The 25,363-nt window shown below is 32.7% G+C and overlaps 1 protein-coding gene across 2 annotated transcripts in view; it reads right to left on the bottom strand.

Annotated features, from left to right (window-relative positions):
• Nucleotides 1–2,270: 2,270 nt before the first annotated feature.
• LOC120354014 (protein FAM107B) overlaps nucleotides 2,271–25,363 on the bottom strand; it is a 93,127-nt gene continuing 70,034 nt past the window's right edge. The window contains exons 3-5 of one of the 2 annotated variants that reach the window (XM_039439819.1): nucleotides 12,946–13,156; nucleotides 9,152–9,305; nucleotides 2,271–5,779 (exon numbers count right to left, since the gene is read on the bottom strand). In XM_039439819.1, coding sequence (XP_039295753.1) covers nucleotides 5,678–5,779; nucleotides 9,152–9,305; nucleotides 12,946–13,156 — 467 coding nt within the window. In that variant the 3' untranslated portion in view covers nucleotides 2,271–5,677. The remainder of the gene's footprint in view (nucleotides 5,780–9,151; nucleotides 9,306–12,945; nucleotides 13,157–25,363) is intronic. The other variant, XM_039439820.1, reaches the window with a different exon arrangement.

A 25,363-nucleotide genomic window follows, 5' to 3' on the forward strand; every position in this document is an offset into this window, starting at 1 on the left:
GGAGGAATTTAAATTCAATCTGATTGTCAAAAACCGTTTAACCACAAGACTATACTTTTATTCCATTAACGACTCTTAGGCCCGTTTTTACAACAGTCGGTTAAATTTCAACCGTGATTAATTTCACGAGAACCAATCAGATAAGGCGTTATTGAAAAGACGGCTTCTCTGATTGGTTCTCGTGGAATTAATCAAGGTTAAAATTTAACCGGCTGTTGTGCAACCGGCACTTAATTACTCATAATGTGGATAGAAGTGAGTATTCATACAAATTAAGTGCCGGTTGCACAACAGCCGGTTAAATTTTAGCCGTGATTAATTCCACGAGAACCAATCAGAGAAGCCGTCTCTCCGAAAGCGCCTTCTCTGATTGGTTCCCATGGAATAAATCTCGGTTAAAATTTAACCGGCTGTTGTGCGACCGGCACTTAGAGTTTTATTTACTGTACCATTAATTGTTGGAAGAGTATTTATAGTAAGTTTCAATTTCTTGTTCAAGATACATGCAAACGCTATAAACTAGAGCTATTTATTATAATTATATTGGCTCTCAAAGATGATTTGTTGCAGTTTTGACCAGTAATGTATAGTGAGGTCCAAGTTAAAATCTGACAACGTTGCAGAGCTAGAAAAAGATAGCGCTATCTGCTTTGACGAATGATAGACAAGGATAGCAACACCAATTATAATCAAATACTGCCATTATAACGTGGACCTCATTATAGAGATAGTGATCTGAGGAATATTCTTTGCTCTAGATTTAGCTTTTTGTATGAACCTCTTCGAACATTAAAATTTAATGTTTGATTTAATAAAACACTAAAATTTAATGTTTGATTTAATAAAACATTAAAATTTAATGTTTGATTTAATAAAACATTAAACATAGTTTATCCTAAACTATTACAGTCAGTTACATCAATTTATTTCTACAGTCAGGTTTTCATGTAATATTGAATAAGAGTAGATTTAGATGATAGATATTTATCTAAAAATATGTATTTCAGAATTGACTAGTGAAGTTCTATCATTATCAAGGACTAATTTACATTACAACATATCCTGGCAACAAGTTGCAAGATTTATAGTGAAAGTATTACCACATGCTGTAATACAATATAAAATACAGATGGAAATAAATTGGAAGTTGCATTTGTTCAAATGCTTATTAATGAATAATTATAATTAAACGGAAATCCCAATTAAATGCTGTAAATCACCCCGAAGACTTCTGCTACTGCAAATATTGACAGCAGGGTGAACAGTTAGATGGAAATTCGATGAACGCTACTATTCAAAAATCTGGTGTGGCGCACTCACACAACTTTCCTTGCCGTTATGAAAATTGATCACCTGACGCTAGTGTTCCCGCGCATCTCAAGTCTACTATTCAAAGATTTGAGCCAGCTGGTGACAGGGCAATAACGCTGGAGACACACATGAGGTCTGCTATCTCTTCATAGTGAATGATTTAATAGAATCAACAATAATTTGCAATTGAATAATCACATTTTCTCGAATTTAAGCTTATTTTCAATTTTAGGTGAAAATGTTACTGAACATTAATTGTAGAGATTTTCATGCTCAATCTACTCCACTTGATTTTCTTTGTTTCAATTGTATCTGAAGCCTGATAATTGGGAATCTATCTGCATTGATGGGGCGAAGCTCCTGAAATTTTTACAGATATGGGACTTGTGGCAGTTGATAGAGCTTATCGATGACTATTTTAGGTATGAATTTGATCAAAATCGTTTGAGCCGTTTTCGAGAAAATTGCAAAAAACCCTGTTTTTGACAACATTTTTTACCTTATACAACATACCTTAATTTTTTTCGGAAAGCAATACTTTCCTTACCTATGGTAATAGGGCAAGGAAAGTAAAAATTATTATTAAAAGTTATAGGAGGTACCGGGTTCGATTCCCGGGCTGACAAATAATTTCTGTATAGTTGCGTTCATCGAATTTCCAACTAGCTGTTTACCCTGTTGTCAATATTTGCAGTAGCAGAAGTCTTCAGGGTGATTTACATCATTTAATTAGGATTTTCGTTTAATAATAATATTGATACAATTTAGTTGCAACATGTGACTATGGACAAGTTTTGCAACATGCTGTGATACAAATAAATGTTGTAATGTAAACGAGTTGTAAGTAGAAAATTTGGGGATTTTAAGCTAATTGACATTATATTCTTATTTTAGTTGATATTACTATAGTTTTGATAGTGGGTCCATTAATTTATTCGTAAAAGACTATGGTATTATATTAATAAATTCAGAGATGAGGGTTGGATCATGCATTAGGCCTATCAGAATATTAATGACAGGAAAATAATAATGCCGAATTCTTAGTGTGAATTATGTCAAAAACAAACCAACAGCTCTAGAATACTATAGTTTTGATAGTGGGTCCATTAATTTATTCGTTGAAGACTATGGTATTATGATAATTCAGAGATAGAGTTGGATCATGCATTATTAGAATATTAATGACAGGAAAACAATAATGCAGAATTTTTAGTGTGAATGATGTTAAAAACAAACCAACAGCCCTAGAAAATATATAATTTGCTGCAAATGCAAAGGATGATTCAATAGATTGAAAATTGGATGAATAATTTTAAACAAAATTTTACATTGGAAGACTGCAAACCCCTTTGACATTTTCTTCTTCTTCTCAGGTTATTCCAATATAAAACATGTTTAGTAACTTTATAATACCATATTCTTGGATCACAACATCATAGATCCTTGGATTTTTCAAATCAAGTAGATATATTATCGATCATATTCTTAGATCATATCATTGATTCTTCCAATACAAGCAGTAGATTCATAGTTTTACTTTTTGTGTAGTTGAGAAGTTGATATTGTGGTAATTATTCATATTGAATGAAATTCAATTCAATTTTCAATTTCAAAAATTCAATTTTTGACAATTTCTTAGTCTTTTTCATTCAATTCATAGCTTTATTTTATATCATAGATCTCTCCAATATCGAATACAATCACTAGATATATTAATTCACATTCTTAGATCATATCATTGATTCCTCCAATATTAAATACGATCAGTAGATTCATATTATTAGATCAAATCATAGTTCCTTTCAATTTTTTTTAAGCTAAAGATGGAACTCAGAGTACTTGAAATTAAAGGTTCACTAGGAAGCTCTCAGATAATAATTAATAAATGAATAAAAATACACTAAATTTCAGCTCATCTTGAATGAATAGATAAAAAAATACAGCATAAGAAAAGATGCTTTGTTAACTTGGATAATCAAGTATGAGATTTTTGTACTTCGATTATAATATTCATTGATTGAAAGATCAACCAACCAATCGAATGTTAAATAATATAGAATTAACACGCAAAGGTTACTCATTACAGTTAGAATAAATTTAAAATCACACAGATTGATACAGCTGAACTACAAAAACTATATAACCAGTTACTGGTTACTGGTTATATAGTTAGGTTAGGTTAGGTTAGGTTAGGTTAGTAACTATATAACCAGTTACTGGTTACTGGTTATATAGTTACTGTAAGCTGAGATTTTTTTCAATTCTGTTAAAATTCAACTTAAGTAAAACATTTGAAAAAATGGCTCTATTGAATTAAGCATTCTACTAAGAGATCCACAAATTATTCCTCAAACCTTTTTAAAGTGAGAACCCTGGGAGATACAAGAAGTATTTATCATTTATAAAAATAGATCGTTCAATAAAAATACACCAATATTCTGTGTTTAAAATGTTCTGCAAAATATTGCCAACTTTTTAATTTTTATCAAGACTGTTCCCACAATCATTATACCTATTAACTTCAATTATACATGCCCTGTTCATAATTCTATCATAAGTTCAATATATGTACTGTATCCTATACTTTATGAATCAATAATAAAATTAATAAACAAGAAGAGTTTCTTACAATATTCATTTAAGAAACACATAGTAATCACATCATCACATTGAATTACCCAATGGTTTGAATAAAATTGTTCAATTGATTTCTCACCTTTAGAAATTAGATTATTACAGTTTGATTCATGAATTTTGAAAAGTTATGCTAGGCACACACCAGTTAGTCAAGACAAGACAAGACATGATCAGACAAGTTTAGTCACAATACTTCACATAGTTGCTGCTAGTTATGCTAGGCACACACTAGTTAGAGAAGACAAGACAAGACATGATCAGACACGTTTAGTCACAATACTTCACATAGTTGCTTATGACGCAACTCACACTGATTAGTCACTGCAATTAGACATGTCTTCATAAGCAACTATGTGAAGTATTGTGACTAAACGTGACTAGACTTGTCTTGACTAACCAGTGTACGCAGCCTAACTTTTCAAAATTCATTAATCAAACTGTAATATCTTATGTAAGTGAAAAATTAATTCTTAAACTTGATTCAAATCATTAGGTAATGCTATATGATAATGTGATTATTATGTGTTTCTTAAATAAATATTGTAAGAAACTTTTCTTATATATTCAACAAAGAAATAGCTCTATGGTTGAGAGGTTCACAAAATATAGGGTGAAGCTTTAATCAAGAAGCTTATGGATAACATCATTCAATGAATCAAAATTAAATTAATGATTGAATAAAAACACAAATATACGTTGTCAAATTCTACACTGATTTATTTAGTACACGACCATGGTTTGGTACACGACCATTGACAGACTGTCAATGACTGTCATTGACTGTCAATGACTGTCATTGACTGTCAATGACAGTCATCTTGAAAATGTGACCGGTGTGGTCACGAAACCTTGGTCGTATACTAAATAAATCAATGTAGAATTTGTCAACATATTTGTGGTTTTATTCGATTATGGAACGGTTCTACAATATTGACAATGACTCAGTCGAATTATTAAATTCATGGATAACGGATGGTTAATGAAATAGTGAAGATTTAATTAATGGATGAAAATGGATAATGGATGATTTATGGATAGTGGAGACTCAGCTTCCCATCACTAAATCCATCTATAGTGAAATTCTCACAAAACCTGATAAAAACTCTGAATGAAACATACTCTATTCAATAAAAAATATTGATAAAAACTACAAAAAAATGATCAAGACATGACTTCTACAACTATATATATAATGAGAATAAAAATATTGATAAAACTACAGAAAATCATCAAGACATGACTTCTACAACTATATTATAATGAAATTCATTTTAAACTGTCAGTATTCGGTATTGATAACGCCAATGCTTTCCCATTTAAACAATACTGACAGATTAAACGTGTATCTCACTGTAATAATCTCTAATAAAACCAGTACAAAATCGACAAAATTTGTAAAAAATATTTATTTGGCAATGTATGAGATTCTAACGAAATTTAGAAGGCAAGATAAAGAGGGAAGTATTTTTTGTACAAATTTCGGGTACAATATTCATTATGTTTTGGAAAATAGAGGTCATTCTACCCTAATTTACATTATATTTCTCATTACTGGGGCAATCCTTTGTGGGCAAATATATATATACGTAGTACTCCACTCTAATTTAGATAGGTACGCACTGGGTAATTGTTATACACTATTTATATACAGGAGACTTAAAATAATGAGTAGAATATACAATATCTATGTACAGCATGTTTTTCGGAGCTGGAAAATCCAAGATGGCGGCTACTTGGAGTCCATCCTTGCTCGCAGACGCGCATGCACCTGCAGGAATTCTGGTTTTTCCGACGAGGATTTGGACTCATTTTCCAGGCTTCCTTTTTCGTACTGAAAATACACAAATTAAGGGTTAAAACACTAAATTCAAAAATAAAAACACATAATTTACTAATAGAAACTACAAATCCACGAATAAAAAGACTAAATCCAGAAAGAGAAACACTGTATTCATAAATACAAACACTATAGTGAGGTCCACGTTATAATGGCAGTGGAGAAAGATAGGAGAACAACGTTGCCAATCCTCTGTCTTGTGAATGCCTTCTATAGACGGTGGCTGATACAGGTTTATTGATGTAATATTAACTGTTCATTCTCGTTGAAAATAATCAATTGTATTTTATTATGCAAGAAATCATATTTTTCAATACTTTCATAATTAAGATGAAATATTTTGTTCATAAGTTATTAATACTACCTACATTGTTAAAAGACGATCTGGCTACAGAGAAAAGCGAGAAAGAGATAGCGTTATCTGCTTCGTTGAATGATAGACAAGGATAGCAATAGCATTACTAAACAAACACTGCCATTATAACGTGGACCTCACTATAGAATTATTAGCCATAATCATAGAACAAGAATATTTTTTGGAAATGTAACTGCTTATTAAATTTGGGAGAAGAGTTTTGGGCTGAGTCTAACTATATGTTTTGTTATTGTATTAATACATGAAAAATAATACATTGATAATGAATAAATACTTTATTGATCATTATTCATTAAATATTCTTCTATGTTCAGTTTAGAAGCATCTAAATTTAAAAATCTACTTTTTGAAAATAATTAAGGACTGGAAATTTTGTGAAGTGAACAACTACAAGACTAAACCTATTTCGAAGAGAAGTGAATAATTATTTGAATGCATTATGACTTTTAAAAAATGTATACTTTGATGTTATTATGACTTATATTGTATAGAAATATATTAAGATGTGATTGAATATTATAAATATCTTGACAATGTCTCAAGCAATCGTGTAATTGTTCTTGGACAAATAAAAATATTCTATTCTATTCTATTCGGACAATGTGTAGCCTTATCTAAATTTGGGAGAGGAATAGCACAAGATAACCTTATTTTTTTCTCTCCCTATCATTTTTGATGAAGAACTAATTATATGAATCAATAAAGAATAAAGGATAATTTGAAAAAAAAAATAATCAGATGGAAATCAAATTTCCATCTAGCTGTTTACCCTGTTGTCAATATTTGCAGTAGCAGAAGTCTTCGGGGTGAATTACAGAATTAAATTTTGATTTTCGTTTAATAACAATTAACAATCACTTTGTAGAATAGTCACGCTTTTCAATTAAGTTGAAAGGCTTGCTAAAATTGGTACCATCAAGAAAATAATATCTTCTGTGTACATAGTGGTTTGGTAAACAAAAATTAATATTAGAAGCGAGCATTATAGTTATCTTTGCAAGGTATCTAATCTCTGTCTGTGTCATGCAAAGTGTAAACTTCCTGGTTTAAGGGCAAATTAATGAAGTTTGTTTTCCAAGTTTTTAAAGTTTATTTCCAACAGCTAAGCAGTATCAAGTCAATGAACTTGATGAAAGTTGACTTATCTATTAGTAACCCAGTTCGCAGTCACACACATCTTTGACTGAATGGGATTTCTTTATAGAATTATTTTATACAATTTGTAATATATGCTGGTTCATGCACTAATTTACAATAAATATGACAACATAAGTACCAAATTATTCAATTAGTTTGACATAACTATTAATCGGAATGCAGATGAACCATCAAAATTCAAAATTTTTGGTTTCTGTTGATTTTGAGTGAAAAAACACAAAATTTCAGAGAAGTGGAATCATAACCTCATTTCGGACTCTTGAAATGTTATCTAAATTTGGGAGAGAAATAGTACAAGGAGTATCCTTAGTTTTTCTCTCCCATTCAGTGTTTTCTTGTGAAAAATGTCAATTTCTATAATATTATAATGTAACTACAAAAATCGGTGGGGTTTCAACAAATAATTGTAAAAATTTTGGGAAGAATTCAAAATTATAAGCTTCTCAATGGAATCATTAAGGTGCGTACAGATATACGCGCCACGAACATGAGCAATTCACTTTTAATCAGCTGACTATATCTGTATTTTTACAAAAACGGTAAGATACAGATATAAAAAGTTTGGCATCAGCTGATTAAAAGTGAATTGCTCATGTTCGCGGCGCGTAAATCTGTACGCACCTTTAGAAAGAGCAGGAGAACAGATCTCATATCTACATTGCTCTTTCTGCGATGACAAAATTTGTCATCTTTTGTCATTTGTCATCTTCTTTGGAATAGTAGAACAAGACTAGATCCATCCATAGAGTATAAAATCTCTTTTTTTGAATTTTGGCGCTTACGTTACTATGGTTCTTAGCGCCTCAAATTTCTCAAAGTATTTGTGAAGAAAAGAATTTCTCCTAAGAATGAGTGCCCTCAGGATTTTTAATTCTTGAGATTATTTACTTGATGTATTTCTCAGTAAACGTTGTCCGATTTATGATATACTTATATTTTGGGAGAAAATATTGATATGAATAAGATTAATGATATTTTTGATACTTTTTCATTCAATATGAATAATTACCACAATATCAACTTCTCAACTACACAAAAAATGATATTTTAGATTTACTAAAAGCATTAACCATAATCATATAAGAAATATAATATATATTATTGAACGAAATCCAAATTAAATGCTGTAAACCACCCCAAAAACTTCTGCCACTGCAAATATTGACAACAGGGTGAACGGCTAGATCTAGATTCCATCTAGTTGTTTATTTCGTTCTCAATATTTGCAGTAGCAGAAGTCTTCAAGGTCAATTACAGCATTTAATTGGGATTTTCCTTTAATAATAATTATTCATTCATTAGCATTTGCATAATTGCAATATCTTCTCTAGAACATGGGTTTCCCATAGTTGAGTAGGTTGATTTCCGAGGAAATGCTTTTTATTTATGTTTGTAGTAAATTTAATATATTGTATTTTTGAAAATTATTTATATTTTAATGATTAGATTTTTTAATAAGAAAACAAAGATATTGTCAAATTTCACTAAAAATTTATTGAAAACCATGGTTCTGTTTTAAAGTTTTTAATAAATTTTTAGTGAAATTTGACAATATCTTTGTTTTCTTATTATGGAGAGATTTCACAACATCACCATCAATTCTACTAATTTGATTAGATTGTTTATTTGTATATTAATGGAAATAAAATTTATTTGTATTGTATTGTATCTCAGTCATTTCAGTCTGTTATATATAATATTTATCAAAAATGTTACTATTCATAAAATTTGAGAGTAGAACAGCTTTGTGATGAGCCTGTGGTTCTCTCCTAGTAATCCCTATATAATACATGATTTTATAAATGAATACATAAATTATTCTAATCACTCACACTCTCTAGCCTCCTTGCTCTCTCTTCGATGACTCTCTCTAATGGCGTCTTCTCTTCTTGTTTCTGCATCTCTACCTCTTTACGCGCCTGGTTGTCCTTATGCTTTTCCAGCGCCTTCTGCAGTTCTGACTTTTGGTTCAAGACGTTCTTGCCTCTGAGAATTCAAATGAAAAAATCATATAATTTTACAAGGAAATGAATAATGAAAGCAAGAGGATTTCACTTATAATAATATTTATTCAAACATCCAATGGCAGTGATAAATTTGAGTCCGAGAATGTCTAGGGGACTGTAGATCGATCTTCTCAATAACTCGATCCCCTCAAGTGATATTTGGACTTTTAAAGTGGTATCTAAATTTGGGAAAGAAATAGTACAAGGAGTATCCTTAGTTTTTCTCTCCCAATCAGTGTTTCTCTGTAAAAAATATAAATAAATAAATATTGATGCAGACTTCAACATATCATTCCATAAGGCGGCAGCAATAAATTGGAGGACCAGGCTCATGAGTCGGCATATGCCCACTAATTTGATAATTTATAATGATAAATATGATTTTGAAAATGTTTCTTTTTCTGTGAAAATTAAAAATTGAGTTTCAACCTTCTTTAACCTAAAAATTGTTCTAGCAATCAGATTTTTAACTTGATTACGTGTAACGCTAGTTCGCCTCCATGGTGCTCATTGGGTAACGCTAAATGGACTAGCAAATAATGGCGGTCAGACAAACTTATGTTCTCCTGACAAAAAACTACACAACATCTCAAACAATTTGGAAATGTACAGTGTATATCTAGGCATTTGACACTCATGAGCTATATATGTGTTGTGTATCTGCCATACGCTAAATAAATAAATAAATATGTCCACCCATAATGCCGAGGATGAATTACTAATAATAATAATACAATAATCAAGAAACAACTAAAGGTGTAATAGGTGATGGAGAAATTTAGACAAAACTGATTTTTAAATACCAGGATATAATAAAAAATCTTTCATGAAATATGAAACTGGAGTAAATAATTAATTTAATTAATTGTTTGAACAACACTGAAGCATGTATATATAAAATGAAATGAAAGTTAGGCCTACAATGACTTAAACCTTACAATTGTACAGTTGTGAATGTAAATGTATACAAAACCAAAATTTGAGAATAAATCTATTAATAAAATGATATAATGTTCATGTCCTGAATTCCATCAAGATGGGTAGTCTAGACCTATATTAACAAGTAGTATTTGAATAAAATATAAACTATAAAAACTTCATAAATAAATTATATTAAACTTCATAAATGTAACTAAGAACTTCTGCTACTGTAAATATTGAGCGAAGAACTAAATCGCCTATAATTTATTGTTATGATTGGTTAATAATATTGTAATTTCTAATGATTCTTTCATATTGGACTCCACTTTTTTGTTTATCAATAAAAAATTCAACCAATTTTGGTAAAAACAACAGGCATTGTCCTAAGACTGCTTATATCTTGTTATTCATTTTGTTGGATCATCAATATGCTTTCTAGTAGGCATATGAAATGCAATAAAATAAATTCAATTGATAAGTTAATTGGTATGTTAATTCTAACGAGAGAAACATGAATATTAAGAATTGAGAAATCAATTTTACCCCTTAATAAGACAAGACTCTATTCCTATAAAAGCTGTGCATTTAGAATTAAGTTTGTTTTTCGGTAATTCTTCAAAATTATATTTTTTGTATGTGAATATTTCCTATTTTAGTTATAATAAATTAAGGACTAAAATTTTATAAAAATTGTAAAATTAAAATTCTAACCTTATCTTGGACTTTGTCACCAATAAATTTGGAAGAAAAATAGCACAAGGACTATCTTATTATTTTATCTACCAATGTTATTACATTAGTGTCATCTGCATTGTAGATAAAAAATAATAATAATAATAATGTGAAATATTTCTTCCATGTTTAGCTTTGAAGCATCTAAATTCGAAAATCTACTTTGTGAAAATACTTGAGGACTGAAAATTTTTTGAATTGAAGAACTACAAGACTTAAACTATTTTGGACTATGTGTAACCTTAAACCTTATCTAAATTTGGGAGAGGAAGCACAAGGTTACCTTATTTTTCCTCTCCCTATCATTTTGATGATGTACTTATTGTATAGACGAATAAAGAATGCTATAATGTAGTAAAGTCTACTTGAAACATTGGGATCCCAATTTTATGCTAACTTTTCTTTGATGACTTCTCTTTGAATATTTTAACCATCGAAACAAGTTCCTACTTTTGACTTGAGACTGGAGTCGTTGTTCGTTTCTGAATTTGTAAGTTAGTTCTTATGTTCGACGATAACTTTGAAATGCTTTCATCATTGACTTCAAATTTTCAACACATATTCCTTGATCGGATCGAGTTCATTAGACAATAAGGTTGAATCCAACTCCTTTATCCTTTTATAGAGCGAGAACGAAAACTTGCTCCATAACACCTGAATATATTATTTATGCTATACATAGAATCAAAAATCATTAGAAGAAAAAATCTTGCTGATTCCAAGCTGATCAATGAAGCAATCGAAAGTAATCGTTGAAAGAACCCACAAACAACGGATTGTTTTTTGTTGTTTATTGTTTTTGAAGGGACGGATTCAAGGATCCAAATGTTCAAAGAACCCCACACGTCAACCGGGGCTTATTGTGTTCCCAAGTGGTATGTTAGTTAGGCAAACCAATACCTAATAAGTAGTATGTTAAGTATGTTAAGTAGTATGTATAAGTAGTATGTTAGTTAGGCAAACCAATACCTGTGTTCTTTACAAGAACCAGGAGTTTTTCCCTACACTAACATTCCATTCATCACCTGGTTGCAATCCAGTGTGATATGCTTGGCAGTTTCTTCAGACTGATTAGTCCACGTGACCTACGTGAGTTCCACTCCTGGCCTTCTTTGTAGGTCCTTCCGCTGAGGAAGGTGTGGCCAAGTTGCCTCTAGGGGGCCCGGCCACCCCTGACTCACTGACTCAGCCTCTTAACCCACATTTGTGACTGGTTTTCACCCATCACTGGTCTCTTGGTTTTTTCCGAAACTTCGCAGGTTCAAAAGCCTCACCTCTCCCAAGAAGTTTTGCCTGGAAGACCGCCCTTCTTTGAGCAGTGGTGAGTATTGGCCTCTCCACCCACAAACTCGTGACCTACGTGAGTTCCACTCCTGGCCTTTTTGTAGGTCCTTCCGTTGAGATGACAACAGATGACTCGATGCTTTAATCATCAGTAAGAGCCCGCTACGCTTCTTCATCAATAACTTCCTTACAAACAGGCTATACTAGTAGTTCTGTGAACAGTACACCTCACGCAGTATTCTCATCCTCAAGTACCTAATTGAAACTATAGACCTTATGGAAATACAGCAATAGACTGGCTTCTCCACACATCTGTGTAATCACTTGTCAGCTGATTTATGATGAATAATTCTATAGTCTGATTTTTACTCTAATATTGGCGTATGAAGGAGGCTCCTTTTCCCTTTTATATTATCCTTGAAATGCAAAAATTTCCAAAAACCTTGTATATAGACCTACGTCGACGTGCAATTAAAAAAGGAACATACCTGTCAAATTTCATGAAAATCTATTACAGCGTCTCGCCGTAAATGCGCAACATATAAACATTTAAACATTAAGTGAAATGCCAAACCGTCGACTTGAATCTTAGACCTCACTTCACTCGGTCAAATTAATTTAACATGAATAAATCTCAATTTCAATTACAAAAATCAACTACTATACCCCCAGTTTTGTCTTACATTCTCTGATTGAAAAGCAGCTCTCGATGCAAGTTCTGACGGTCGGTTGACTCAATGCAGGGGTTGTGTATTTTGCGGGGCACTATCAGTGCTTCGCCCCCTGGCGGCGGTGGAGGTGGTACCACACCCCCTTGGCTGCCGCCCCTGCAGTTGCTCTGATGGTGGTCGGGAATCATTATCATGCCGCCCCCGCTGTTACTGTCTTCACTGTCTGAAAATAGAAAGAGAGAGAAAAATTAATTAAAATAGTTTAACAAATCAAAATTAAAAACACAGACAATTATCAATAAACTGATTATCAATAAATCAGTGGTTTTTTGACATTTTCTCAGTCTTTTTCATCCAATAAACACAGTCAAGTTGAAAAAATTGGTTGAAAAATATTGTGCTCTGAAGTCAGGAATAAAACGTTCCAAAATAGATCATTATTTCTTAAAAAATTTAAGAATATTTTGAATATTTACTATTTTAGTGATAATAATTTGAAATATTATAGGGAAATCAGAGACCTCTACAATAAACCAGTCATTGTAAGTGGAATAAAATGTAGGAGATTACAATGGGCTGAGCACATACTCAGAAGGGGAAAAGAGTCCAAGCTGAAAACAGTTTCAACACCCTACCCTCTAGGAAGAAGACCCCGTGGGAGACTTAGACAGAGATGGTGGCAACTGACATGGAGAGACTTGGAGCGACAGAAAGAGATGCTGAGGAGCGAACTACGTGGAGACAGTTTGTTGTTACGGCCAAATGTCAACTTAGATATAGATGGCCCTGGCAGTAAGTAAGTAAGTAATGTGAAATATTTTCCTTTTTTTGGTTTTGAAGCATCTAAATTTAAAAATCTACATTGTGAGAATAATAAAGTACTGACAATTTTGTGAAGAGAACAACTACAAGACTTAACCTATTTTGAACTATTTGCAACCTTATCTAAATTTGGGAGAGGAATAGCACAAGGTCACAATGTTTTTTCTCTACCTATTATTTTGATGATGTACTTAATGTATGAATCAATGAAGAAAAATGAGATTAACAAATCAAAATAAAAAACACAGACAAGATGAAAAAATTATGATCTGAACTCAGAAATAAAAAGTTTCATAATAGAGCTTCAAATTCTTATTTTATCTCTCATCACCAGTAATTTTTGAAATGATAAGAATAGGAGTGAAAGTAGATTTATCTCACTACACATCCACCAATCACAGCGCTGATTCGGAACACAGCTCTCAGCCAATCAGAGGCGCTCATTTCCCGTATCAAATACAGTCATTCTCCGTATCAAATACAGCCATTTTGTGTATCAAGAGCAATAATTTTCCGTATCAAATACAGCCATTTTGTGTATCAAATAAAGTCATTCTCCGTATCAAATGTAGCCATTTTGTGTATATAGTGAGGTCCACGTTACAATGACAGTATTTGATCAACTTTAGTTTTGCTATCCTTGTCTATCATTCGACATAGCCGGTGGTACTATCCTTTTCTAGGTCCACAACGATGCCAATTATGTTTTTGACAGTGTTGAAATTTAATTAATTAATGCAGAGAATTGGCATCGCTAGTCTTCTATCTTTATCCACTGCCATTATAACGTGAACCTCACTATAAAATACAGTCATTTTCCGTATCAAATACAGCCATTTTGTGTATCAAAAGCAATGATTTTTCATCTACTCGTGTACTTCAAACTGTTTTGCGTTTCTCTTGACTTCAAGACTGTTCTGCTCACTATACTTAATATTTCTTATCATATCTAATAATAAATACATGGACCTACAGAAGAATGACCTAGAGAATTAGACCTGGAGAAGAATGGTCCACAGTTTAAATTACACTTTCAGAGTAAAACATTCGTAGAGAAAATAAAATTAATATTCCATGAATATTCACAAAAACTAGAAAGTATTCCACACAAATTTGCCAAAATTAAAAAGTATTCTCAAACAAAATACAATACCGAAACGACTACAATCATTATATACTAAACTTGACAAGAATAATACACTATTTTGGAGAAGCTGCTACAAAATGAATTAGCGAAACAATATACAATAGAGCAGAATCCTTTCTTGAAATTCAAGAACGTGACCAACAATAAACCATTGATTGATAAGCCTCGTGCTCTAGAATAGAGCTCTTCCTATCACGTGGATTTAACAGGTATTGCAGTTTCTCATCTGATATAGAAACGTGATCAAAATAAACGATACTGACAAATTTATTGACAAATACTGATGAAAATAGTGTCACTGATTGAAAATATTCCATAAAATGGTAATCTTCACTCTATCTGCATTTTCTAATGACGAAAAACCTTTCTGAATAAACAAAGATCACCATAGTGAAGTCCACATTATAATGGCAGTATTTGATTAACATTGGTGTTGCTATCCTTGTCTATCATTCCACAAAACAGATAGCACTATCCTTTTCTACCTACGCAATGTTTCCAGATTGTTTTGCAACAATGTAGAAATATAATTGAGAAACGAAATGTTTCATCTCAGTTATGAAAATGCATTATCTTTTTGTGTAGTTGAGAAGTTGATATTGTGGTAATTATTCATATTAAATAAGAAGACTCAGAAATTGTCAAAAACCACAGATTCATTGATACTTAGAAAGACCGGTTTCGGTTGTTACACCATTGTCAATCTCTGATAAACTCCACTATAACTGTCCAAAATATCTCTGAGTTTATCAGAGATTGACAATGGTGTAATAACCGAAACCGGTCTTTCTAACTTTTAAATAAATCTGTGGTTTTTGACAATTTCTTAGTCTTTTTCATTGAAAAAGCATTATATTTAATCATTGAAGAATATAATATTTTCTTGAGGAATGAGATATAAATGATCGTTTTAAACAAGAATGAATAGTTGATATTTCATCAGATATACCGGAATCAGCTATATTCTATAGAAGGCGGTGGCAAGGCAGAGTCTCGGCACCGCTGTTCTCCTATCTTTCTGCCATTAGAACGTGAACCTTACTATAGTGAGGTCCAAGTTATAATGGCAGTGAATAAAGATAGGAGAACAGCGTTGCCGAGTCTCTGCCTTAATTAATTGACCGAGCGAAGTGAGGTCTAAGATTCAAGTCGACGGTTTGGCATTTCTCTTAATGTTTAAATGTTTGAATGTTTAAATGTTTATTTGTTGCGCATTTACGGCGAAACGCGGTAATAGATTTTCATGAAATTTGACAGGTATGTTCCTTTTTTAATTGCGCGTCGACGTAAATACAAGGTTTTTTGGAAATTTTGCATTTCAAGGATAATATAAAAGGGAAAAAGAGCCTCCTTCATACGCCAATATCAGATTAAAAATCAGACTATAGAATATTATTCATCATAAATCAGCTGACAAGTGATTTACACAGATGTGTGGAGAAGCCAGTCTATTGCTGTATTTCCATAAGGTCTATAGTTTCAATCAGGTACTTGTGGATGAGAATACTGCGTGAGGTTTACTGTTCACAGAACTCCTAGTTATATTTCTAAACTGTTAAAAAAATATTTGGCAACGTTGCAAGCTAGAAAAGGATAGTGCTACCAGCTTTGTCGAATAATAAACAAGGATAGCAACACCAATGTTAATCAAACACTGCCATTATAATGTAGTCCTTATGAAGCGACTTTTGTCAATGCAATTATTTTGTTTGTGACAATAAATCATTCTTGATTCTTGACCTCACTGTATAGTATTCAAGTTACTTATTTTTTAGACAACTGGAGACTACATTTTTCTTCCAGCTTCTTTTTTACTTTCCTTGCCCTATTACCATAGGTAAGGAAAGTATTGCTTTCCGAAAAAAATTAAGGTACCCAAATTTCTATACGTTTCAAGGTCCCCTGAGTCCGAAAAAGTGGTTTTTGGGTATTGGTCTGTATGTGCGTGTGTGTGTATGTGTATGAGTGTATGTGCGTCTGTGTACACGATATCTCATCTCCCAGTTAACGGAATGACTTGAAATTTGGAACTTAAGGTCATCACACTATAAGGATCCGACACGAACAATTTCAATCAAATGCAATCCAAGATGGCGGCTAAAATGGCAAAAATATTGTCAAAAACAGGGTTTTTTGCGATTTTCTCGAAAACGGCTCCAACGATTTTGATCAAATTTATACCTGGAATAGTCATTGATAAGCTCTATCAACTGCCACAAGTCCCATATCTGTAAAAATTTCAGGAGCTCCGCCCCATCTATGCAAAGTTTGATTTTAGATCCTCAATTATCAGGCTTCAGATACAATTTAAACAAAAAATTTGAGTGGAAAAAATTGAGCATAAGAATCTCTACAACTAATGTTCAGTAACATTTTTACCTAAAATTAAAAATAAGCTCGAAATTCGAGAAAATGTGATTATCCAATTGCAAACTGTTGATTCTATTAAATGATTCACTATGAAGAGTTAGCACACCTCGTGTGTCTTCAGCGTTATTGCCATGTCACCAGCTGGCTCAAATCTTTGAATAGTAGACTTGAGATGTGCGGGAACACTAGCGTCAGGTGATCAATTCTCATAATGGTAAGGAAAGTTGTTTGAGTGCGCCACACCAGATTTTTTTCATAAGGTTTTTTCATTAATTTTTTTCATAGTTTCTATCAGGTACTTGTGGATGAGAATACTGCGTGAGGTCTACTGTTGACAGAACTACTAGTATAAAAGGAAAAAGGAGCCTCCTTTTATTTCTAAATTGTTAAAAAAATATTTGGCAACGTTGCAGAGCTAGAAAAGGATAGTGCTACCTGCTTTGTCGAATGATAAACAAGGATAGCAACACCAATGTTAATGAAACACTGCCATTATAACGTGGACCTCACTGTATAGTATTCAAGTTACTTATTTTCTAGATAACTGGAGACTACATTTTTCCTCCAGCTTCTTTTTTTGAAAATAATTTTGATTTTCCTCATCAAAAGCTATCTCTGATAGAAGACATCAACTCGAATTTTCAGCCACATGTCACTCGAGTATCTTTTACATAAGAAACCAGTTCTCCACAATTCACACAACTGCATAATCACACCAAGTTCAGGTTCAAGGCGTTTCAAATTCTATCAAAAAAACTGGATTACCGAAAAAAAATCAGTGCACTTCCTGATTTATAAAAGTTTGTCCATAAGGAAGTTGGGAATCGATAACATTTGGAATGCTAATTGAATGGAGATAAAACGAAATTATGAGACAGCTTTCTTCAGACAAAAAAAGTAGAATCGAAAATTGGTTTGAGGAGAGAGAGAGAGAGAGAGAGAGAGAGAGAGAGAGAGAGAGAGAGAGAGAGAGAGAAGAGAGAGAGAGCGATTGAGAGAGAGGTGTATTGAGAAAGAAGAGATCGAGAGATGATTGGGCGTATGATAGAGAGAGTAAGAGATTCATCAAAGAGAATAAGAGAATTAAATAGTATAGTAAGCGAGAGAGAGAGAGAGAGAAATATATTGAGTCAAACAGACAGAGAAAGTGAGTGCGTATGCGAGAGAGAAAATATAATAAATATTTAAGAGCTTGTTAATGTGTCCAGTGAAGTGTAGAGATACCTTCCTGATCCCAGAGAAAATTCATGTTTGAATAATTCATTTTAAAATGGATTTAGACAGTCCAAAACGTTCACATTAAAAACTTGTAATGTAAATTAGATGTTGTAAATATTATGTTTATTCGGAAATCGTATCAGGTTATATTATGTCAGACGATATGTTATCTAATTGTGCTCTTAAAATTATACTAGTAGTTCTGTGAACAGTAGACCTCGCGCAGTTATAAACCACAGCCTCCTCTTATACTGTCCATCAGAGTAAATCCTGTCTGTATGTCGTGTCGGCGAGATATCGGTGTGAAAACGGCTAATGGCTGTTGGGGTTGGTGTATCAAAAATGCTAACATCAAAAGCTAATCTCCTTCAAATGGAAGAATGGACATTGATATGTCCAAAGCTCCGCCAATTTATGTAGATGCATAACAATATAATTATTATCTATAGTTATTATATTACAAATTGCTTTTTCATATCGTATACAGTTCAATAATTATTTTCTTAGTCTATATCATGTAAATTCATCTATAATTTTGCTGTATTGTAAGCTATTGTATATAAGTGTATAAGACAGTATATATTGTAATCTACATAAATAAAGTACTCAATCAATCAATCAATCAATCAATCAAAACATACTGGCAACAGTATCGGGACAGCCCGAGTTCAAAGCAGAGGAAGGTCGAGAGACAATACTATGTTATTTTAGCTATTAATTGCATGCAATCAATAGTTCATTTAATAGTACATAAAAATTGCATTCAATGAGGCATGCAATTAATAGTCCACACAGCAGCTGATTTTTCACCAAGTTACATTGAGATATTGAATTGGCATGCAATTTATATTCCACTCGACAGCTGATTTATGATGAATAATTCTATAGTCTGATTTTTACTCTAATATTGGCGTATGAAGGAGGCTCCTTTTCCTTTTGTATCATCTTTGAAATTCAACATTTCCAAAAACCTTGTATATACGTCGACGCGCAATTTAAAAAGGAACATACCTCTCAAATTTCATGAAAGTCTATTGCTGCGTTTCGCCGTAAATGCGGAACATAAATATGAACATAAAAACATATAAAAATAAATAAAGAGAAATGCAAAGCCGTCGATTTGAATCTTAGACCTTCACTTCGCTCAATTAATCGAATTTTAGGAGTTCCTTATTGGTTTGGATTGTATTCTTGTATGTTATCCAACTGTACTATGCGAATTTGTATTGAATTTTTAGGCTTGTTTTTAACCAATCGTAATTAAAAATGTTATTACAAAGAAAATAATAACAATATAAAAACTTTTAGGGCTGGTTTCCGAGCTCGGGATTTGGCTAAGTTCTAGACTTTAAACAGCTGGAGTCAGAAAATTGGCTTTCCGAAACGGGGCGTAGTCGCAGTCATTGTCAAAGTCACGTTTTAATTAAATTTCAAAAAAACTAGAGAATTAGACACAAAATAAAATAAAGAGAAAATAGTGTAGTTTCAGCTATTTTGAATTATTTAGGAATGTTCAATTTCGTCAAGGAGAAACAATTATAGAAATGAGAAAATAAAAACTGCGACTACTGTTATAAAAGCTGCGACTACGCCCCAATTTGGAAAGCCAATTTTCTGACCCCAGCTGTTTAAAGTCTAGAACTTAGCTAAATCCCGAGTTCGGAAATCGGCCCTAAATGTTTTTATATATTGTTTTTATTTGAATCAATTAGCCCATATAAGCGAAGTGATGTCATTGCAAAGATATCAAATCATTCTGAGATACAAGCATGAAAATTTAATTAGAAACATGCTACATCATAGATACTTCAATTTAGTACCCTAATAGATTACATGGGAACTCATTTTTCGTCTCAGTATTCAGCTATATACCGATAAACCTAACATGCTATCTTGGATAATACCTGATATGCTATCTTTCCTCCATGGTATTATGTTGTAATACAAGACGTATTACATGTAGACAGACGTATTCATCATATGAGAAATAGTTCATGGGAATATTTTGACAGTGCAACTTTTATTCTAGTGATAATTATCCGTAATTAGCTGCACTAAAGACAATGATAAAATGTTAGGACTCAATTTTGTTTCATAGCAATAATTATTACTAGTAGTTCTGTGAACAGTAGACCTCACGCAGTATTCTCATCCACAAGTACCTGATTGAAACTATCGACCTTATATATGGAAATACAGCAATAGACTGGCTTCTCCACACATCTGTGTAATCACTTGTCAGCTGATTTATGATGAATAGTTCTATAGTCTGATTTCTACTCTAATATTTGCGTATGAAGGAGGCTCCTTTTTCCTTTTATATTATCCTTGAAATGCAAAATTTCCAAATACCTTGTATATACGTCGACGCGCAATTAAAAAAGGAACATACCTGTCAAATTTCATGAAAATCTATTACCGCGTTCCGCCGTAAATGCACAACATATAAACATTTAAATATAAAGAGAAATGCCAAACCGTCGACTTGATTCTTAGACCTCACTTCACAAAGAGAACCAATCAGAGAAGCCTTCTTTTCAAAGTAGCCCTCTCTGATGGGTTCACGTGGATTTAACCATGATTAAAATTAAACAGGCTTAAATTTAGCCAGTGCTACCGGGTTAAAGTTTCAGTGAATTTGAGATACTTTTCATAAGAAAATGTAGAAGGTAGAAAATGGAAGATAGAAATGGAAAACCATGGAAAGAAGATAGAAAATGGAAGATAATTGGAAGAATAAGACGTTGATATTGTCAATACCACTATATTTATTAAAAAATTAATTCATATTACCGTTTTAATGTACAATGTAATGAATTAATTTTGAATAGATATAGTGGTATGTATTAACAATATCAACATCTTATTCTTTCAAGCATGGAGAAAACCCACAACATCTCATAATATACAATCAAATTATTAGATAGAAAATAGATCAAAGAGGGAAAAAGCCAAGAGAATTGCAAATTAGTGACAAATAACAAAGAAAAACATGAGAAATTATGATAAAAAATCTGATGTGGCGCACTCACACAACTTTCCTTGCCGTTATGAAACTTGATCACCTGGCGCTAGTGTTCCCGCGCATCTCAAGTCTACTATTCAAAGATTTGAGCCAGCTGGTGACAGGGCAATAACGCTGGAGACACACGAGGTCTGCTTTCTCTTCATAGTGAATGATTTAATAGAATCAACAATAATTTGCAATTGAATAATCAAATTTTCTCGAATTTAAAGCTTATTTTCAATTTTAGGTGAAAATGTTACTGAACATTAATTGTAGAGATTGTCATGCTTAATCTACTCCACTTGATTTTTTTTGTTTCAATTGTATCTGAAGCCTGATAATTGGGAATCTATCTGTATTGATGGGGCGGATCTCCTGAAATTTTTACAGATATGAGACTTGTGGCAGTTGATGGAGCTTATCGATGGCTATGTTAGGTATGAATTTGATGAAAATCGTTGGAGCCGTTTCCGAGAAAATCAAGAAAAACTCTGTTTTTGACAACATTTTCGCCATTTAAGCCGCCATCTTGAATCGCATTTGATTGAAATTGTTCGTGTTGGATCCTTATACTGTAAGGACCTTACGTTCCAAATTTGAAGTCATTCCGTTAATTGGGAGATGAGATATCGTGTACACAGACGCACATACACTCATACACACACACACACACACACACACATATACACACACATACAGACCAATACCCAAAAACCACTTTTTTGGACTCAGGGGACCTTGAAACGAATATAAATTTAGAAATTGGGGTACCTCAATTTTTTCGGAAAGCAATACTTTCCTTACCTATGGTAATAGGGCAAGGAAAGTAATAAAAAAGAGAGATAAAAAAGACGACAAATTCTTCTTCGATTTTCAATTATTTCTGATACACAACTGTAAGTAATATTTACACACTGTTAAGATCAGTATCAATGAGCAGTAGCTATCATGTTATTATGTGCTTGTTATGTGCAAAGTAGCGGTTATTGGAACAGGTATGAGATGATCAAATTTCACTAGTAATAACGGTGATTTCGAGATACATGTTCCGTAATTGAAATAACCGTAATTGTGTTTGCCAATAAGATAACACTGGAGGCTGATCGGGATTATATTATATAGTTGGGAGAAATTTTGAGAGTTCGACGTCATGAGACCCTTTCAAAAACTATAGAAAGTACAGACTGATTAATTTTTACTTTCTTTGCCCTATTACCATAGGTAAGGAAAGTATTCCTTTCCGAAAAAAACTAAGGTACCCCAACTTCTAAATTTCTATAAGTTTCAAGGTCCCCTGAGTCCAAAAAAGTGGTTTTTGGGTATTGGTATGTGTGTGTGTGTGTGTGTGTGTGTGTGTGTGTGTGTGTGTGTGTGTGTGTGTGTGTGTGTGTGTGTGTGTGTGTGTGTGTATGAGTGTATGTGCGTCTGTGTACACGATATCTCATCTCCCAATTAACGGAATGACTTGAAATTTGGAACTTAAGGTCCTTACACTATAAGGATGGCGGCTAAAATTGCGAAAATTTTGTCAAAAACAGGGGTTTTCGCGATTTTCTCGAAAACGGCTCCAAAGATTTTGATTAAAGTTATACCTAAAATAGTCATGGATAAGCTCTATCAACTGCCACAAGTCCCATATCTGTAAAAATTTCAGGAGCTCCGCCCCATCTGTGCAAAGTTTGATTTTAGATTCTCAATTATCAGGCTTCAGATACAATTTAAACAAAAAAATTGAGTGGAAAAGATTGAGCATGAGAATCTCTACAGATTGAGTTCAGTATCATTTTCAACAAAAATTAAAAATAAGCTCGAAATTCGAGAAAATGTGATTATCCAATTATTGCAAACTGTTGGCAACTGTTGATTCTATTAAATGATTCACTATGAAGAGATAGCATACCTCGTGTGTTTCCAGCGTTATTGCCCTGTCACCAGCTGGCTCAAATCTTTGAATAGTAGACTTGGAATGCGCGGGAACACAAGTGTCAGGTGATCAATTTTCATAACGGCAAGGAAAGTTGTGTGAGTGCGCCACACCAGATTTTTTTGTTTTTGATGTTCATGTTATGAAATAGGCTGTAATTTAATTTATAATGATAATTGAGTAATAATAATATGTAATCTGTAATTTCTATAGTTCTTGAAATGGCCACTGAGCACTGACATCGAATTACGAAAAAAAAGTTTTTTTTTCTAATATTCATGTAATATATTGTTTTCATACTAATAAAATGAAAAAATTATAATTATTAACCAGAAGAACTCCTCCTACTTTTCCTCACTCTTTTTCTTCTTCTTCTTCTTCTTCTTCTCTTTCGTCGTCGTCTTCTTCTTTTTCGGCGTCGTCGTCGTCGTCGTCGTCGTCTTCTTCTTTGTTCTTCTTCTCCTCCATCATCTTCTTCTTCTTCTTCTTCTTCTTCTTCTTCTTTTTCTTCTCTTCTTCTTCTTCTTCTTCTTCTTCTTCTTCTTCTTCTTCTCTTCTCTTCTTCTTCATTGTTCACAGATTTGTCGCCCAGTGAGATCGAACTCTCCAATTTATGAACGAGAATTCAAAACTCCACACATTTAGACACAAATTCACCAAAACAAAAACTTGGATTGAACGCCAGTTGATTCTAAATGAACAAGAAATCATAATTATTACAAAACCAATTCAAAATCATCTGACCTAGAACCAACTGCCTCTCAAACCTAATTCTTACTTTCCTTGCCCTATTACAATAGGTAAGGAAAGTATTGCTTTCCGAAAAAAAAATTAGGGTACCCCAAATTCTAAATTTCTAAATTTCAAGGTCTTCTGAGAACAAAAAAGTGGTTTTTGGGTATTGGTATGTGTGTGTGTGTGTGTGTGTGTGTGTGTGTGTGTGTGTGTGTGTGTGTGTGTGTGTGTGTGTGTACACGATATCTCATCTCCCAATTAACGGAATGACTTGAAATTTGGAACTCAAGGTCCTTACACTATAAGGATCCGACACGAACAATTTCGATCAAATGCAATTCAAGATGGCGGTTTAAATGGCGAAAATGTTTTCAAAATCAGGGTTTTTTGCGATTTTCTCGAAAACGGCTCCAACGATTTTGATTAAAGTTATACCTAAAATAGTCATGGATAAGCTCTATCAACTGCCACAAGTCCCATATCTGTAAAAATTTCAGGAGCTCCGCCCCATCTGTGCAAAGTTTGATTTTAGATTCTCAATTATCAGGCTTCAGATACAATTTAAACAAAAAAATTCGAGTGGAAAAGATTGAGCATGAGAATCTCTACAATTAATGTTCAGTAACATTTTCACCTAAAATTAAAAATAAGCTCGAAATTCGAGAAAATGTGATTATTCAATTGCAAACTGTTGATTCTATTAAATGATTCACTATGAAGAGATAGCAGACCTCGTGTGTCTCCAGCGTTATTGTCCTGTCACCAGCTGGCTCAAATCTTTGAATAGTAGACTTGAGATGCGCGGGAACACTAGTGTCAGGTGATCAATTTTCATAACGGCAAGGAAAGTTGTGTGAGTGCGCCACACCAGATTTTTTTGTTTTTGATGTTCAAGTTATGAAATAGTCTGTAATTTAATTTATAATGATAATTGAGTAATAATATGTAATCTGTAATTTCTATAGTAAGTTCTTGAAAGGGCCACTGAGCACTGACATCAAATTACGAAAAAAAAAGTTTTTTTTTCTAATATTCATGTAATATATTGGTTTCATACTAAAAATTTCACACAAACTGATGTGTAAAATGTAGTGTCCTTGAAGTTCTTCTTCATGTAGTGAAATGAAGTTCTTCTTCTTCTTCTTCCTCTTCTTCTTCTTCTTCTTCTTCTTCTTCTTCTTCTTCTTCTTCTTTCTTCTTCTTCTTC

Source organism: Nilaparvata lugens, chromosome 13 (assembly GCF_014356525.2).
Source record: "Nilaparvata lugens isolate BPH chromosome 13, ASM1435652v1, whole genome shotgun sequence".
NCBI classification, from domain to species: domain Eukaryota; kingdom Metazoa; phylum Arthropoda; class Insecta; order Hemiptera; family Delphacidae; genus Nilaparvata; species Nilaparvata lugens.